The sequence below is a fragment of the Oncorhynchus kisutch genome, linkage group LG22, assembly GCF_002021735.2.
Source record: "Oncorhynchus kisutch isolate 150728-3 linkage group LG22, Okis_V2, whole genome shotgun sequence".
NCBI lineage: Eukaryota > Metazoa > Chordata > Actinopteri > Salmoniformes > Salmonidae > Oncorhynchus > Oncorhynchus kisutch.
In genome coordinates, this window is record NC_034195.2 from 19,120,043 (window position 1) to 19,139,282 (window position 19,240).

General features: G+C 41.1%; 1 protein-coding gene across 1 annotated transcript in view; it reads right to left on the bottom strand.

The window, feature by feature from the left end:
- Positions 1-947: 947 nt before the first annotated feature.
- The window catches only part of tmem117 (transmembrane protein 117), a 65,983-nt gene continuing 47,690 nt past the window's right edge, over positions 948-19,240 (bottom strand). The window contains exons 6-8 of the mRNA XM_020456762.2: positions 17,757-17,916; positions 8,727-8,856; positions 948-4,565 (exon numbers count right to left, since the gene is read on the bottom strand). Coding sequence (XP_020312351.1) covers positions 3,889-4,565; positions 8,727-8,856; positions 17,757-17,916 — 967 coding nt within the window. The 3' untranslated portion in view covers positions 948-3,888. The remainder of the gene's footprint in view (positions 4,566-8,726; positions 8,857-17,756; positions 17,917-19,240) is intronic.

Here is a 19,240-nt window from a genome sequence, read left to right on the forward strand (position 1 = left end):
GTTTCAGCATTGTAACAGATACACAACCTCATTCTACACTATACAATGCCTTTGGAAAGTATTCAGATCCCTTAACTTTTTCCACATTTTGTTCCTTTACAGCCTTATTCTAAAATGGTTTAAATAGTTTTAATATGAAATTTACACAAGTATTCAGACCCTTTACTCAGTACTTTGTTGAAGCACCTTTGGCAGCAATTACAGTATTGAGTCTTCTTGGGTATGACGCTACAAGCTTGGCACACCTGTATTTGGGGAGTTTCTCCCATTCTTCTCTGCAGATCTTCTCAAGCTCTGGACGCTGCCACCACCATGCTTCACCGTAGGGATGGTGCCAGGTTTCCTCCAGACGTGTCACTTGACATTCAGGCCAAAGAGTTCAATCTTGGCTTCATCAGACTAGAGAATCTTGTTTCTCATGGTCTGAGAGTCTTTAGGTGACTTTTGGCAAACTCCAAGTGGGCCTTCATGCACCTTTTACTGAGGAGTGGCTTCCGTCTGGCCACTTTACCATAAATGCCTAATTGGTGGAGTGCTGCAGAGACGGTTGTCCTTCTGGAAGGTTCTCCCATCTCCACAGAGGAACTCTAGAGCTCTTTGGCGAGATCAGTGTGGAAGAACTTGACTTCAACCCCATCTAACACCTTTGGGATGAATTGGAACGCCGACTGCGATCCAGGCCTAATCGCCCAACATCAGTGCCCGACCTCACTAATGCTCTTGTGGCTGAATGGAAGCAAGTCTCCACAAAAATGTTCCAACATCTAGTGGAAAGCCTTCCCAGAAGACTGGGGGCTGTTATAGCAGCAAAGGGGGGACCAACTCCATATTAATGCCCATGATTTTGGAATGAAATGTTCGACAAGCACTTTTGGTCATGTAGTGCATCTCACATGGACATACTTTGTCAACCCCACAAAGTATAATTAAGGGCACGTCACACTAGCCTGTAGCAAAATGTATTCATTTTATTGATAGCATTATTCAACGGACATTTATTGTAGCCAACATGTTAAAAAGAGATATCCTTTCTTTATTAAAAAACACACAATCACACACACAAGGATGCAAACTATCTGTCAGTTATGCAATACAATACCATGTATAACAGCAGGGGGAACATTCAGTTTCACCCGAAGCACAATACATTACAAATATATCACTAGATTACTTAAAGTGAGATAAACACACTCATTTAGCCATTGCCCCACACACTTAGCAATATGTTGCCTGTTGCACAGCCATATCTCCAAAATGAAATAAGTTGAGCTGTAATGGAGGACTTTGATCTGTAAAGTGTAGAGGGGGATCACTGAACCAAGGGTCATACACCACTTATGTTGACTACATTGACCTCTTCACAGAATTGGCCATCCTCACCCTCTCTGACACACACACACACACACACACACACACACACACACACACACACACACACACACACACACACACACACACACACACACACACACACACACACACACACACACACACACACACAAAGGCATTGTTAGAAAACACTTCAATAACAGAGCATTGGTATACAGTAGTCACACACCTAACGTATGTGATATAACAACTTTCACAACTCAGAAAATCTCCCACTATCTTTTGCTTGTCAGCTGTAAGTAAATAGGTCTCCATGTGTCCTTCTCAAACCAAACCATGACCCCAATACTGGCTTTGAACCAGGGTCGTAATTGTGGTACATACAGTATACTGCTGGGGTATATGATATGGGTGCAGCAATTAGGTGCAGCAGTTAGATTTGGTGAACTTCTCCCCCCTTGTATAACAAAAGCACATTTACCAGGCCAAGGGCAAATGACCTTTCATTAATTTGCATTTGTTTGAGTATAATTACCAGATAGATAAGCGACCATGAGGTGACTTTTGTTTGTTATTTGAAAATAGATGATGCCTAGGAGCTATCTTACATCCAGAAAATAAATAGGTCATCATGATAGCATTATTATCATCATCATCATCATCATGAGGCTTAGCAATCCAGTCATTTCTCTGACTACAAGAAAATAAACGCATGAAGATGGGATATGTGAGAATTATCAAGGATGACAAATGAATTGATAAATCAGTCATGAAGTCTGAAAAGGTAAACGTAGTCAAGTGAAACACTGAAAATGAACAAGACAGACACATACTATCAGACATCATTTGTTTTGCTGCAGCTATAGACTGTAAGCTATAATACTGTATTTTGGACGTGGGTCCTTTAGTGGATGTGGGATATCAAGGCCACCTCTTCAGCTGTAAAACTGCAGTATTACAATAAACTAGCCATGACAATTGGGTGTCATGCATCGCGAGACCTTGGGACTATAAGGTTTTAAATTAATTATTCACAAAAGAGTTGCACTTTAGGTCCTTCGCATGTAAAATATGTCTGAATTGTGAAAAAGTCCATTCACCATGGAAAGAATATCTGAAGGTTTTATCTGCGCAAACACCTTTGAACTTGGCGCTGTAAGGTACTATCTGCAATCCAATCACACAAGACTGGGTTGTCAATCAAAAACTATTGTTAGTAAGGTGATATACTTTTTGAGTCATGAAAGAGGAAGACATCACAAAACAGTCTTGAAATCTGGGACTTGAAAAATACTTATTATCTCAAAACCATACATTTTGCAGATAGAACCTTATAGTCCCCGATTATTGATATCATAGGTTCTGGTCCTCTTTTGCAATGACAGATTTTTTTCATCACTTTTACAGAAGAATGGCCATCACTTAAGCCCTTTATGGTAAAAAATAAATAAAAATAAACACAGGAGCCTTAGACCATGTTTAAGGCCCATTGGAGAGGCATTGCAGTCTATATTTTGTTCTATATCAATACGAAAAACCTCCATGGAAGGAGTATTTTACCAAAATTACTAACGTACAGTAACACATTTGATTGATAACTAGGAAGTAGTTTACTGACTTTGGGTGTCAGAGACCAGAAAAATATGTCCGTTTACTCATCCAGACCAATGATGCTATTAGGATATATTGTATTTGGCATTTTAGTGAACTATCAGTTTATCAGATGTGTGATGAACATTAATTCATATATTTGATGATGTGATTGGAAAGAAGGGTATTCTCTTTATTTAATCCTTACATGATTGTACTTTTCTTTTGAAATTAAAATAATTGCAACATTCTGTGGCAGATAGAATCTTATGGCTGAAGCCAGATTGACATCTCAGAACCATAAGGTTCTATCTGCGTTTGCACCCCCCAAAAAAAAAAAAAAAGATTTACAAATGTCTTAGGATTTTGGTACTCTGCAATTTAGGTACCTTTAAGGTGAGGACCTTAATAGGTTATGAATGAAGAATTCAACTACAAAACAGTTCTGAGATCTGGAATGTGAAAACTTTCATGCTCAATATCTCAGAACTATTCTTTGCGCCGATAGAGCCTTATAGTCCCGAGGTCACGATCGACTGTAGAAGTAGTTCTCCCACATAGGCACCAAAATGCGTCACGATAAGAAAATACACCGTGCTATTAGAAAAACGTCAAATCAAGCGATAGCACCATGTTGACAATATGACTTTGCAGTGAGGGAGGTTAAAAATAACCTGTTTGTCATTGTGTTGGTGTCACCTTAGAGATCTTAAAAACACGGTCTTACAAAAAGACTGGTCGCAAAACCAAATAGTCCAGAAGAACCCAAGAGGCCAGTGTAGCTACATCCTCTGCTGTAGGAACACTCAATCAGTGTTGTGTTCAATATCCACCCAGACTGAAAAGATCTGGACTGAAATTGTCTTTCAGTTTGGTCTTAGTCTCTATTCTCTGGTCTCGTGCCCTCCCTTCAGGCTATGTGTCTGTCAGCAGCAGACAGTGGCAGTATTTCCCCTAAGGGCAGTAAGGTCAGGGCGGTGACAGTTTACTGACTTCAAAGGAAACCGCTGGTTCTCCCGTCTCCGCGCTGTCAATGACTATGCTGGGGTGCGTCTCCTGGGTCTCCATGGAAACAGGCGAGATGGAGTTGGTGGAGCTGGCGGTGTGCGGAGCCAAGTGCCCGTCCACTGACAGCAGCATGGGGGTTCCGGAACGTTTGAGCGTCTCGCTCATAGAGATGTGCACCTCCTCTGGCGTGACCCCCATGTCCTTACTATACTCCGACGGAGACTTCCTCTTAATCCTCTCGTACGTCTTGTCCACCTGGCTCTCCGGGAAGGTCTCGCTGTCCTGGAAACGTCCCAGCAGCCAGATGAAGAAGCCAAAGAGGACAAAGGCAGCCAGGCTGGGGATGAAGGCCAGGCACTTGATGTCCAGGCTGGCGCCCACGTAGCGGCTGTGCAGGAACATGTCCCGATGGACATACGAACGGTTGGTCAGCGGATCTACGTTGCTGGAGCGCCACTTGTAGGTGAGCGTGCTGCGGTTGAAGTCACCCAGCGTGTGGGGCTCCTCCACGGTGAAGATCTTCTCCCCTGGACCAACGTACTGGCCATACTCGTAGGGCTTGTAGAAGATCTGGTTCTTCCACATGTTCAGGTCCAGGATCAACACCAGGAAGATGATGCCGTAGTTGAACCACTTACCTGCAGGGAGAAAGAAACGGTGTGGCAGTTACAGTAACTTCTTTATGAAAAATAATCAAGATGAATTGTATATTGTTTTGTGTCCAAGCTGACTTTGACATGTCCTTTCATTCACTGATTGCTGTACTGTTGGGACAAATTAGAAAGCTTTTATGAATCTAATTCATTCAAGGTAATCAACTCACAGAAAGACAGACAGTATGTGTGTTACACTTGCAGGTACTAGGTTGTTGAAGGATTTTTTTTTATCAATAATGACTAAATAATGTATACATTTGGCATAGACTTATAATTCACAGAGTGGGCTGTTGTCTGTTAAAGAATATGTTGGTACATAGGCCAAGAGGAAGGGTCAACAGACAACTCGTGACCACAGTGAAACTAACAACAGGAAGGATGTCTGGTCCCCAACCAGGGAGGGGAAAAACCGTTGGGAGTGCAGTAGATTGTGTAACATATGGTAGCAGAAGATAAGCAATGTGTATGTGTTGGAATTTCATTGAAAAGCAGCTTTGTCATGATCCAGGAGGAGGAGGAGGGACATTTTCGTAAGACATGACGTTATGTGTGATATGTAAACTAATGTACATGTGATTATGGGCAGCGCTCTCGGGAATAAACGCTACAGATTAATTTTGAGACTGATCTTTGTCAATTTTATGCAAATAAGAACCTAACAAATTCTTATAAGTGGACAAAGTATTTTTCTTTGTCACAATTGAATTGGTTAATGAACATATAGGATGTAAATTCCTCTAACATAGGTCCAACATGGACTCTTAATGAAATGAGGTCATTACAGTAATGGTAGCAATATCTCCAGGTTTACTTATCTAAAGGCAGATGATTCCCTGGGTACATGTGACACCATTCCCTCCCTTTCCTGAGACGCAACACCGTTGATAAGCTTTTAGTCAAAGCAGTCACATAGTGTTAGACCATTTAACATAATGCTAAATGAGTGTGCGATGCATTAGGGTTAACAACCTAGTGTAAATCAGGGAGCGTTTGAACAGTTTAACATTTAGCACCGGAACATTCGTTTCTCTCCACTTTGATGGTTGTCCCTGGGAGCATGCTGTGAAACGTAATGAAACATGGGTGATGGTTTAAATGGAAGAGTGTACTCTCTGAGAATACAGTGCCTTGCGAAAGTATTCGGCCCCCTTGAACTTTGCGACCTTTTGCCACATTTCAGGCTTCAAACATAAAGATATAAAACTGTATTTTTTTGTGAAGAATCAACAACAAGTGGGACACAAGCATGAAGTGGAGCGACATTTATTGGATATTTCAAACTTTTTTAACAAATCAAAAACTGAAAAATTGGGCGTGCAAAATTATTCAGCCCCCTTAAGTTAATACTTTGTAGCGCCACCTTTTGCTGCGATTACAGCTGTAAGTCGCTTGGGGTATGTCTCTATCAGTTTTGCACATCGAGGGACTGACATTTTTTCCCATTCCTCCTTGCAAAACAGCTCGAGCTCAGTGAGGTTGGATGGAGAGCATTTGTGAACAGCAGTTTTCAGTTCTTTCCACTGCATCATTGAGAGCATCTAGACTGGCTGCATCACCATTTGGTATGGCAGCTGCTCAACATCCGACCGCAAGGCGCTAGACAGGGTAGTGCGGACGGCCCCGTACATCACTGGGGCCAAGCTCCCTGCCATCCAAGACCTCTATACCAGGCGGTGTCAGAGGAAGGCCCTAAATATTGTCAAAGCCTCCAGTCACCCAAGTCATAGACTGTTCTCTCTGCTACCGCATGGCAATGCACCAAGTCTGGAAACAACAGTAGGACCCCGAACAGCTTCTAGCCATAAGACTGCTAAATAGTTAGTTAAATAGTTCACCAAATAGACTATCTGCATTGACTCTTTTGCACTACCTTTTTTGACTCATCACATATCGAACTCAATTACAAACCCTGTACATGGACTCGGTACTGGTACCCCTTGTAATATGGATAGCCAAATTATTGTTACTCATTGGATCTATTATCCAACTATTAGTATTTTTATTATTACCTGTTTTACTCTTCTATTATTTCTCTATTTTCTTTCTCTCTGCATTGTTGGGAAGGGCCCATAAGTAAGCATTTCACTGTGTTAGTCCACACCTGTTGTTTACGAAGCATACAAAAAATAACATTTGATTTGATTGAGGCACATTACACCTCAGCAAGGGGGAAGAGGATGTCAGAAACAAGACCTGCTGGTAGGATGAAAAAGACATGTTACAACAGGTGTATCTGATCTCTTTTCATCTTAGACCAGTGTCATGGTGCAACCATCACAGCTGGCCAGATGGAGAGTGAAAACATTTAAATAATAGTGGTATACCTCTATACCATCTAAATCAATTGGGCAGATATAGTGCATTCGGGAAAGTATTCAGACCCTTTGACTTTTTCCACATTTTGTAACATTACAGCCTTATTCTAAAATGCATTCAATTGTTTTGCATCAATCTATACACATTGCCCCATAATGAATTTCTTGTTGTTGTTGTTGTAAATTTAGCAAATTTCTTAAATACAATAAACTGAAAATTCACATTTACATAAGTATTCAGACCCTTTCCTCAGTACTTTGTAGAAGCACCTTTGTCAGCAATTACAGTCTCAAGTCTTATTGGGTATGACGCTACAAGTTTGGCACACCTGTATACAGGCACACCTGTATTTGTTTTTCTCATTCTTCTCTGCAGATCCTCTGCATTTTCAGGTCTCTCCAGATATGTTCGTACCCGTCTAATGTCCTGAGTGCTCTGGAGCAGGTTTTCATCAAGGATCTCTCTGTACTTTGCTCCGTACATCTTTCCCTCGATCCTGACTAGTCTCCCAGTCCCTGCCGCTGAAAAACAGGCCCACAGCGAAAAACAGGCCCACAGCTTGATGAAATGGTTTCCTGCGGACGTGATGCTTGGCCAAAGAGTTCAATCTTGGTTTCATCAGACCAGAGAATCTTGTTTCTCATGGTCTGAGATTCCTTTAGGTGCCTTTTGGCAAACTCCAAGTGGGCTGTCATATGCCTTTTACTGAGGAGTAGCTTCCGTCTGGCAACTTTACCATAAATGCCTGATTGGTGGAGTGCTGCAGAGATGGTTGTCCTTCTCCACATAGAAACTCTGGAGATTCCTCAAGAGTGACCATCGGGTTCTTGGTCACCTCCCTGACCAAGTCCCTTCTCCCCCGATTGCTCAGTTTGGCCGGGTGGACAGATCTAGGAAGAGTCTTGGTGGTTCCAAACTTCTTCCATTTAGGAATGATTGAGGCCACTGTGTTCTTGGGGACCTTCAATGCTGCAGAAATGTTTTGGTACTCTTCCCCAGATCTGTGCCTCCACATAATCCTGTCTCGGAGCTCTACGGAAAATTCCTTCGACCTCATGGCTTGGTTTTTGCTCTGACATGCACTGTCAGCTGTGGGACCTTATATAGACAGGTGTGTGCCTTTCCAAATCATGTCCAATCAATTGAATTTATCCCAGGTGGACTCCAATCAAGTTATAGAAACATCTCAAGGATGATCAATGGAAACGGGAGGCACCTGAGCTCAATTTCGAGTCTCATTGCAAAAAAGGGTCTGAATACTTAAACTATTTTTGTTTTTATTTTTAATACATTTGCAAAATTTCTAAAAACCTGTTTTCGCTTTGTCATTATGGGGTAATCGCTGCCAAAGGTACTCCTGAGTCGTGCAGTCGTCCAAGGCACTGCATCTCAGTCCTAGAGGCGCCACTACAAACCCTGGTTTGATCCCAGGCTGTATCACAACCGGTCCCATAGGGCAGCGCACAATTGGCCCAGCATCGTCCGGGTTAGGGTTTGGCCGGGGTAGGCTGTCATTGTAAATAAGAGTTGGTTCTTAACTGACTTGCCTAGCTAAATAAAGTTTAAATAAAAATAAATAAAAAACAAAGTACTGACTAAAGGGTCTGAATACTTATATAAATGTGAATTTTCAGTTTTTTGTATTTAAGAAATTAGCAACATTTTCCAAAAACCTATTTTCACTTTGTCATTATGGGATATTGTGTGTAGATTGACGAGAACTGTATTTTATTTTATACATTTTAGAATAAGGCTGTAACGTAACAAAATGTGGAAAAAGTATAGTATGTTTTATATGTAATACATGTTGCTTGGTAATGTCCGTACCTGTGATATGAATGTGGTACTCCTCTTTGAAGATGCTCTTGCACACAGGAAGTTTGAACTTGAGCTGTGTGGTGGACATGCCAGGCAGGTTCATATCAAGGTCGCCCATGAACTGAGGGAACTCCCAGTCCTGAAAACACATCCCAATAGACTATATTTTATTTATGGTTTATTTGAATAGGGACAGGTACAAACACATGAACACATTGCATACTACAGGAAAAGGAGTACCGAGCACGCCCCCATTCTCATCGATGGGGTTGTAGTGGAGCAGGTTGAGAGCTTTAAGTTCCTTGGTGTCCACTTCACCAACTAACTAACATTGTCCAAGCACACCAAGACAGTCGTGAAGAGGGCACGACAAAACCTATTCCCCCTCAGGAGACTGAAAAGATTTGGCATGGGTCCTCAGATCCTCAAAAGGTTCTACAGCTGCACCATTGAGAGCATCTGACTGGTTGCATCAGTGACTGGTATGGCAACTGCTCGGCCTCCGAAACAGCAAAGGTGCTACAGAGGGTAGTGCGTACGGCCCAGTACATCACTGGGGCCAAGCTTCCTGCAATCCAGGACCTCTATACCAGGCGGTGTCAGATGAAGGCCCTAAAGATGGTCAAAGACTCCAGCCACCCCAGTCATAGACAGGTCTCTCTGCCAAGCCATACGACTCCTGAACATCTAATCAAATGGATACCTAGACTATTTGCACTGCCCCTCCACCCCCTCTTTTACTCCGTTGCTACTCTCTGTCATTATCTATACATAGTCACTTAAATAATTCTACCTACATGTACAGTTGAAGTCAGAAGTTTACATACATACATTTCTTTTAACTAGGGAAAAGGTGTCACTTCTCTTGCAACAGAGTCAGGGATATGCAGGAGTTTGGGCCGCCTGGCTCGTTGCGAACTGTGTGAAGACTATTATTTCCTAACAAAGACAGCCAACTTCGCCAAACGGGGGATGATTTAACAAAAGCACAATCGTTGCACGACTGTACCTAACCATAAACATCAATGTCTTTCTTAAAATCAATACACAGAAGTATATATTTTTAAACTTATATATTTAGCTAAAAGAAATCCAGGTTAGCAGGTAATATTAACCAGGTGAAATTGTGTCACTTCTCTTGCTTTCATTGCACGCAGAGTCAGTGTATATGCAACAGTTTGGGCCGCCTGGCTCGTTGCGAACTAATTTGCCAGGATGTTACGTAATTATGACATAACATTGAAGGTTGTACAATGTAACAGCAATATTTAGACTTATGGATGGCACCTGTTAGATAAAATACAGAACGGTTCCGTATTTCACTGAAATAATAAACGTTTTGTTTTCGAGATGATAATTTCCTGATTTGACCATATTAATGACCTACGGCTCGTATTTCTGTGTGTTATGTTATAATTAAGGCTATGATTTGATAGAGCAGTCTGACTGAGCGATGGTAGGCAAAGCAGGCTCGTTAGCATTCATTCAGACAGCACTTTCGTGCATATTGCCAGCAGCTCTTCACAATGCTTCAAGCACTGCGCTGTTTATGACCTCAAGCCTATCAACTCCCGAGATTAGGCTGTAACCGATGTGAAATGGCTAGCTAGTTAGCGAGGTGACCGCTAATAGCGTTTCAAACTTCACTCGCACAGAGACTTGGAGTAGTTGTTCCCCTTGCTCTGCATGGGTAATGCTGCTTCGAAGGTGGCTGTTGTTGATGTGTTCCTGGTTCAAGCCCAGGTAGGAGCGAGGAGAGGGACGGAAGCTATAATGTTACACTGGCAATACTAAAGTGCCTATAAGAACATCCAATAGTCAAAGGTATATGAAATACAAATCATATAGAGAGAAATAGTCCTATAATTCCTAGAATAACTACAACCTAAAACTTCTTACCTGGGAATATTGCAGACTCATGTTAAAAAGAACCACCAGCTTTCATATGTTCTCATGTTCTGAGAAAGGAACTTAAACGCTTTCTTACATGGCACATATTGCGCTTTTACTTTCTTCTCCAACACTTTGTTTTTGCATTATTTAAACCAAATTGAACATGTTTCATTATTTATTTGAGGCTAAATTGATTTTATTGATGTATTATATTAAGTTAAAATAAGTGTTCATTCAGTATTGTTGTAATTGTGTAATTTTTTTTTTTATAAATACAAATTTAAAAAAAAATTATTAATTTTTTTATTTATTTTAAAATCGGCCAATTTATCGGTATCGGCTTTTTTGGGTCCTCCAATAAACGGTATAGGCGTTGAAAAATCATAATCGGTCGACCTCTAGTTTACATGCACTCAATTAGTATTTTGTAGCATTGCCTTTAAATGGTTTAACTTGGGTCAAACCATTCGGGTAGCCTTCCACAAGCTTCCAACTATCAGTTGGGTGAAGTCTGGCCTCCTGACAGAGCTGGTGTAACCGAGTCAGGTTTGTAGGCCTCCTTGCTCGCACATGCTTTGTCAGTTCTGCCCACAAAATGTCTATAGGATTGAAGTCAGGGCTTTGTTATGGCCACACCAATCCCTTGACTTTGTTGTCCTTAAGGCATTTTGCCACAACTTTGGAAGTATGCTTCCATTTGGAAGACCCGTTTGCAACCAAGCTTTAACTTCCTGACTGATGTCTTGAGATGTTGCTTCAATAAATCCACATAATTTTCCTGCCTCATGGTGCCATTTATTTTGTGAAGTGCACCAGTATCTCTGCAGCAAAGCACCCCCACAACATGAAGCTGCCACACTCGTGCTTCACGGTTGGGATGGTGTTCATTGGCTTGCAAGCCTCCCCCTTTTTCCTCCAAACATAACGATGGCATTATGGCCAAACAGTTATATTTTTGTTTCATCAGAACAGAGGACATTTCTCCCAAAAGTACGATCTTTGTCCCTATGTGCAGTTGCAAACTGTAGTCTGGCTTTTTTATGGCGGTTTTGGAGCAGTGGCTTCTTACTTGCCGAGTGGCATTTCAGGTTATGTCGATATAGGACTTGTTTTACTGTGGATATAGATACTTTTGTACCTATTTCCTCCAGCATCTTCACAAGGTCCTTTGCTGTTGTTCTGGGATTGACTTGCACTTTTCGCACCGAAGTACGTTCATCTCTAGGAGACAGAACGCGTCTCCTTCCTGAGCGGTATGACGGCTGCGTGGTCCCATGGTGTTTATACTTGCATACTACTATTTGTACAGATGAACGTGGTACCTTCAGGCGTATGGAAATTGCTCCCAAGGATGAACCAGACATGTGGAGGTCTACTATTTTTTTCTGAGGTCTTGGCTGATTTCTTTAGATTTCCCCATGATGTCAAGCAAAGAGGCACTGAGTTTGAAGGTAGGCCTTGAAATACATCCACAGGTACACCTCCAATTGACTCAAATGATGTCAATTAGCCTATCAGAAGCTTCTAAAGCCATGACATCATTTTCTGGAATTTTCCAAGCTGTTTAAAGGCACAGTCAACTTAGTGTATGTAAACCAGTACCCCCTGTATATAAGCCTCGCTACTGTTATGTTACTGCTGTTCTTTAATTACTTGTTCCTTTTATTTCTTATTCTTATTCATATTTTTTAAAACTGCATTGTTGGTTAGGGGCTTGTAAGTAAGCATTTCACTGTAAGGTTGTATTCGGCGCATGTGACGAATCACATTTGATTTGATACACAATCATCCAATGCTTTGCACCCTACTGTGTCTAGCTCCCGCTCATTTTCAACAACCATCCCAGGAGTCCATCTGATCAGAAATCTTTCATAGTGACAGCTTTTACTGAAGTAAACAACAGACATCATGTAAGACCAAGCATAAAATCAGAGACAACAATACATTATGTTCCAAAGTGAACAACAGGGATTTCTTTTCATGATACTTGCTAGGGATTCAGGAGAGTTGTCTATTGATGGGTAAGGTACCACAGAGGTCAAAAGTCTAACTGAGAGCTGCAGTGCACAGTGTGTTTACAGGGCCCTGTACTGTGCCTTTGTGCATTGGGGGTTCCTCATGTCAAAACACATCACAAACCACTCAATACAGACATCACGAACCACTCTGTGCCTCCTAAGTCCCTGATTGGGAAAAGTCAATAAAGACTCTACAATGTAAGATCAATGAAATATGCCGAAGATAATGTCTGGGAAGAATATGTGTGTTGAACAGACAGAGACACATGCTGTACGTCTTAGATAACCCGAAGACACACACAGATCTTTCTTTTTATGCATAACGACCTATTCTTCGATCATGACAGTATAGCCTACACTGAAAAACTTAATGGAGTTGTTTAAACTAAATATTCTTAATTAACTGCTTCCACAGACTTTTTTTTGTTTACTCAACTTTTAGGTCAAAGTGTTATCTGAACTTATCATTTTTTGTTGGCCCAAAGTTCTGTCTACTTAAAATTATGCGTTTGCTCAAATTGTCTCATATGTTCATTCAATTATAAATTATTATTTTGGGCATCTTACCAAAAAAATGCTGTGGAATTAGTTACACACACACAGACACAGTGGTTTTATCATACAACTTTTCAACTTACATATTTGACACAGATGATTACATTGTGTATGTTCATATACATATAGAAATTAATATTAAAGTTGTCCTCACCTGGGATTTGAACTCAAAACCTTGTGGTTCACAGCATTCCAATCTTTCTCCTACTCCACCACATATGTGTCCATATCTGACTTGACCTGTATTGCTACACTTTGCACTTCAAATAAAATCTCAGCTCTGTTAAAAGTACACCCAATAATAATTATTTTCTTTATCATAGTGATTAAGGAGTAACATAAAAAAAAAAATGTATTGCTTAAATAAGTCAATTGAATCAATGAATAGAGAATAGTCAGATTAACTGACAGGGTTGGGTAGGTTACATTCTAAATGTAATCCGTTACAGTTACTAGTCAACTGTCCAAAATTGTAATCAGTAATGTAACTTTTGGATTACCCAAACTCAGTAACATAATCTGATTACATTCAGTTACTTTTAGATTACGTATATATGTTACCAAATGAATAATTCATCTATTGCAGGATAAATCAATGTTAAAGTGGAAACAGCTGGCCATATATGGATGTAAAATCTTACTTTATGTGTTGGTTTGATTTTTTATGTAAAGATATCATTTAAAAGTCGATCAGAATTCTAGTCATTCCAATAAATGTCATACACCTTGATCTTCAAGAATAGGACTTCTTTTTTATCAGCATGGATTAGATTGAGCAATAAAAGCCCTACATTTATTCCATAGGCTGGGATCCGCACTATGCAGCTCTTGCAAGATCACATTTTTCACTGGCTGTCCACTGGATTCAAAAACAATAATTGATTGGTAATGTAAACTTCTTGAATTCAACCATAATTTGGTTCAAATACACATTTAGATTTGTAAACAGCCATCCACAAAACAAAAAAATCCATAAAGCGAAAATGTGTGATTTACATCAATGTGCTATGTAGTAAGTGATATCTGTATCGCCGTAGACTACACCACTGCTGTCGTCCTTTCTTCCTAGCGTTTATTCAAATTGGATAATCGTTGGATGTTGACAGCAGTCGCACCATTGGAAGAAATGTTTGACTGTAGCCTACAACAGCCTATTCCTGCTCTTTTCCTGCGATCCATCAAACCATTTGATGTGTCATCATAGTGGTCTCTGGTCAGACTCCCTCAGGTGGAACAAACTTAAACATGCACCTTTTTCAATGCTGATTTGAATGTCATTGAGAAAACAGAGAACTGTCAAATATGTTTTCCTGCAAACATCCTTACTGAATTTAAAAGTAATACTCAAAGTAATCTAGTTTTTCAAAAGTATCTGTAATCTGATTACAATACTTTCGTTGGTAACGATTACAGTTACCCTTTTTTGTAATCCCTTACATGTAACAGATTACCCCCCAAACCTGTTAACTGATAATTGCACAGACATGGTGGTGTAGCAGGAAGATTGGAATGCCATGAATCAAGAGGTAGTGAGTTCAAATCCCAGGTGGGGACATGTTGAATAATAATGACTGTATAAATGAACGTGCACAATGTAATCATGTATGTCAAATATTGAAAACATTGTATGTTAAAAGCATGGTTTGTGTGTGTTTAACCAGTTCCACAGCCTTTTTAGTTAAGATGTACAAATAATCATTTCCAGTTGAATGAACATATGAGACAACTTAAGCAAACACATCATATTAAATTGACTGAATTTTTGCAAAAGTTTTCTCAAGTTGTAGCTAAGTTTGGGCAACACATTATTTGTTTGTTCAGGTAACCCTTGGACCAAAAAGTGAGTAAACTAAAAAAGGGCTGTGGAAGCAGTTTGCTTACTTAATAATATTTTTTTGAAACAACTAGATTTGTGGGTGTTCTTTTTTAGTGATAGTTATTTAACTAAACAGCAGCCATTTTCAATACTTACAAATGGATTACCTTTTCATATGTGAGTATATGAATATAGATATCCCCCCCTAGATATTAATTAGGCCTTCCACTTACTCATGTATACTTGTTTCCTGATACAGTCCCACTAATAAGGATGACATTTAAGCAATGTGCCCCCTCACATGAAATAATAAGTCTCTAGGACATAAACAGTGAGCATGTACGCAACACACACACAGACGTGCACGCACACACCACACACTCACTCACACAAGTCTTTAAGTCTGCAAAGTTACACACACACACCTGGGAAAAAAACGGAAGAATATACTAGACTATCAAATACCCAGATAAAAGCCTCGCAAATCTCCATCAGCTGGGAGGTAAATCCAGCCCAGTCCGTTAATTGTGTCTGTTAATTTCTCATGGAGGTGCGAGATTAACTACCAGCCACAGCACGCATACATGAAGGTGAATGAAGCCATTTGGAATGATGTGGGTCGGAATGGCGGAAGGAGGAGTAGAGAGGTTTTTATTGACTATGCCACAATAGAGTGCAATGACAGCAGGCCTCAGGTCCTTGTGAGCGCTAACGGTTATTTATTGAAACCATAAAATAACCCTAGTAAACGTGCGTGCTGTACACAGCGCAGAAAATGAGAGGGGGCTAGCTATCATAAACAAAGGCATCTGAATGAGAGTGAAATACAGCCCAGCGGTGAAAAACAGGAGTGTGATTGGTGAGTAGTTGGGTACTGGCTGGGACTAGAGAGTCAAATGAGGAAGTCACATTATGGAGACTGCAGTAGTCATATGGGATGATGTCTGAGGCAGGAGATGGGAGCTCTAACTGACAGCTGGCGGAAACAACTGGTCACTACGCATTAGCCCGTTTCTGAGAACAGAGGAGACACCAGTGAAAAGTGAAGCCTATTCAAAGACAAAACATGATACAACGAATAAAACTTGAAACAACGAGAAAAACGGCCATGTTAATCAGAAATAAGTCATTCAACAGTTGACTATGTAATACGTTATTTAAACATATCAACTGAATGACTGAGGTGAGCAATAATAGGAAATAACTTGTATGCTACATATAAATCATTGTCTACTAATCATCATAGCTCTGTAAAAACAAGAATTGTGCCATAACCACAGGTATCGACTCTGAAGAGCAAGGGAAACTGAGGTATTTCATTTTTTTTATTGAACCTTTATTTAACTAGGCAAGTCAGTTAAGAACAAATTCTTATTTACAATGACGGCCTACCCCGGCCAAACCCGACGATGCTGGGGGCCAATTGTGCGCTGCCCAATGGGACTCCCCATCACAGCCTGAATTTATTAGACAATAATGTGTACAGTCATCCATGAGAAGCTACTAATTATTTATTACATAAAACATATGGAAACAGACAATTAAGGGCTACTAGATATTAGACTATGTAATCCTTTAAGCAATAAGAAAGCGGATAAAATATGTCTATTAAACATAAGTAGAAGCCTGGCTGATTTAGGCTTGAGTTCCAAACCACCCAGTCTGTATTTGGCTTGAGGCTACTGTGTTGAAAGCCTTCTCTCCTTGAAACACCGCTATGCATTTTCTACCCAGACAAATACATTTGCATATTCATGAGTATGCCACTGACAAACACTTTATTGATGTATAGGCTCCTGTGGGATGGAGGGATGGAGGACATTGAGTGGAAAAAAGGAAAGAAAACATTAAATGTTATGAGTCATCATTAGAAAAGTCCTGGGTTCACAGAAGAGGAGAGCACGGGTAAGTCCTTAGCTGAAGCCTGGCCGGATGGAGGGATGGCCGAATGGAGGGATGGCCGAATGGAGGGATGGCTGGATAGAAGGATGGCTGGATAGGGGGATATCTGGATAGGGGGATGGCTGGATAGGGGGATGGCTGGGTAGAGGCATGGCTGGATAGGGGGATAGCTGGATAGGGGGATGGCTGGATAGGGGGATGGCTGTGTAGAGGGATGGCTGGATAGAGGGATGGCTGGATAGGGGGATATCTGGATAGGGGGATGGCTGGATAGGGGGATGGCTGGGTAGAGGCATGGCTGGATAGGGGGATAGCTGGATAGGGGGATGACTGGATAGGGGGATGGCTGTGTAGAGGTATGGCTGGGTAGGAGAGTGGCTGGGTAGGGGGATGGCTGGATAGGGGGATGGCTGGATAGGGGGATGGCTGGATAGGTGGATGGCTGGATAGGGGAATGGCTGGATAGGGGGATGGCTGGATAGGGGGATGGCTGGATAGGGGGATGGCTGGATAGGGGGATGACTGGATAGGGGGATGGCTGGTTACGGGGATGGTGGATAGGGGGATGGCTGGTTAGGGGGGTGGCTGGTTAGGGGGATGGCTAGATAGGGGGATGGCTGGTTAGGGGGATGGCTGGGTGGATGAGGGGTAGAGATATAAATCAGAAGCAGCTGTGGGTGTGTAGTCATGCAGGCTCTGACTGATCAAACGTCTCCCTCTCTCGCTCTCTCAACCCAGTGCCGCAGTGCCCCTGTGACTGAGGGAGGGGTGAGGAACGGGAGAGATAAAGGGAAAAAAGAGGGGGAGAGTAATGGAGCCCAGCTAGTTTTTAATTGGCCATGGGGGAGCCCCTACCTGCATGACAATGAGCAGGTCAAAGACCAGGATGAAGGAAGCCAGGAAGGCCCTGGAGACCTCGTCGCTAGGCAGAAAGCCGCGGTTCAGGTTGTCCCAGCTGATCCAGTCAGTACTGATGACCAGCAACACCACCGACGTCAGAGTGATCAGGACCGTCCTGGAGGAGTGAGGAAGTAGAACTGCATTAGTTTCCTGTTAGTCACGTGGGTCACTCCACAGATTTGCTAATTACCACTTTATTAGTCCATTTGTTACAGTGGACAACGATACATTTGTCTTCTGCTCATTTCTCTAAAGTACACAACATCAGCACTATAATAAGAGTAGCTCATCATAGGTATATGTAAATATTGACATTGGTTACTAATTCTCTTAGGTATCATTTTATGTTTATCTGTGTGTTATTGACTTTGGATTTAGCAAAACTCTATATTTTGCTCTTCTTTGTACTTGTTTCAATGTCATTCAGTAATTATTACGTTGGTGTTGTGTGGGTTGTTCCATCCCCATGGTAACTGGCTGCATTGCATTGCAGCGCCAAGCCATATCATGTTTCAAATATTGTTTTTTTAAAGTGGATTATTTTTGGCACTATTATTGTGATTTACCAAGATTAATTGCTGAACAATTTCAAGATACATTCCTCAACATATTCATCAATCATACTTTCTCCTCAGTATTTGAGATGATGGCTCGTCAGAGTACAAATTGATTGTGACCGTCAGACTGGAGGCATCCATCAACAAGACAAAGGCTTCCAGAGTAGCCACTGAGACTACAGGTATCTCCCTTGCATCCTAATAGAGGAACAATCACTTCAAGAGTGTGGTTTTTAACTTCAACGTATTAGTCATTCATACGTATGAAGAGTTTCATTCCAAAACTCGATATATACATTTTCAGAAATGTTGATAAATGTTTAAAGAAATGATGAAAGATATTGGTGAGTTTTTCACTATCTAATCATGACATGGGGTTGTTCAATGACAGACATGTACAGTATTTGTTTCAAATCTATCACTTGACGGTTCGATTTCAGAGAGACAAATTATCAGTGAATTATCAGCGTTTTTGCAAAACGCTATAGATCCGCCTACATCTCAGAGAAATAAGTAGAACTGCAGTCAAATGTAACAAATAACTAAATTTTGTATAAATGTAATGTCTGTGGTGGAAGAAGGTGAGGACCAAAGCGCAGCGTGGTAAGTGTTCATATTTTTTATAAAATAACTGAACAAAACAGTAAAACGACCAGTCCCGTAAGGTCAATGAAAACACTGAACAGGAAATAATCACCCACAAAACACAGGTGGGAAAAGGCTACCTAAGTATGATTCTCAATCAGAGACAACGAACGACACCTGCCTCTGATTGAGAACCATACCAGGCCAAACGCAAAACCACAACATAGAAAAAAGAACATAGACTACCTACCCCAACTCACGCCCTGACCAAACTAAAACAAATTAAGGTCAGAACGT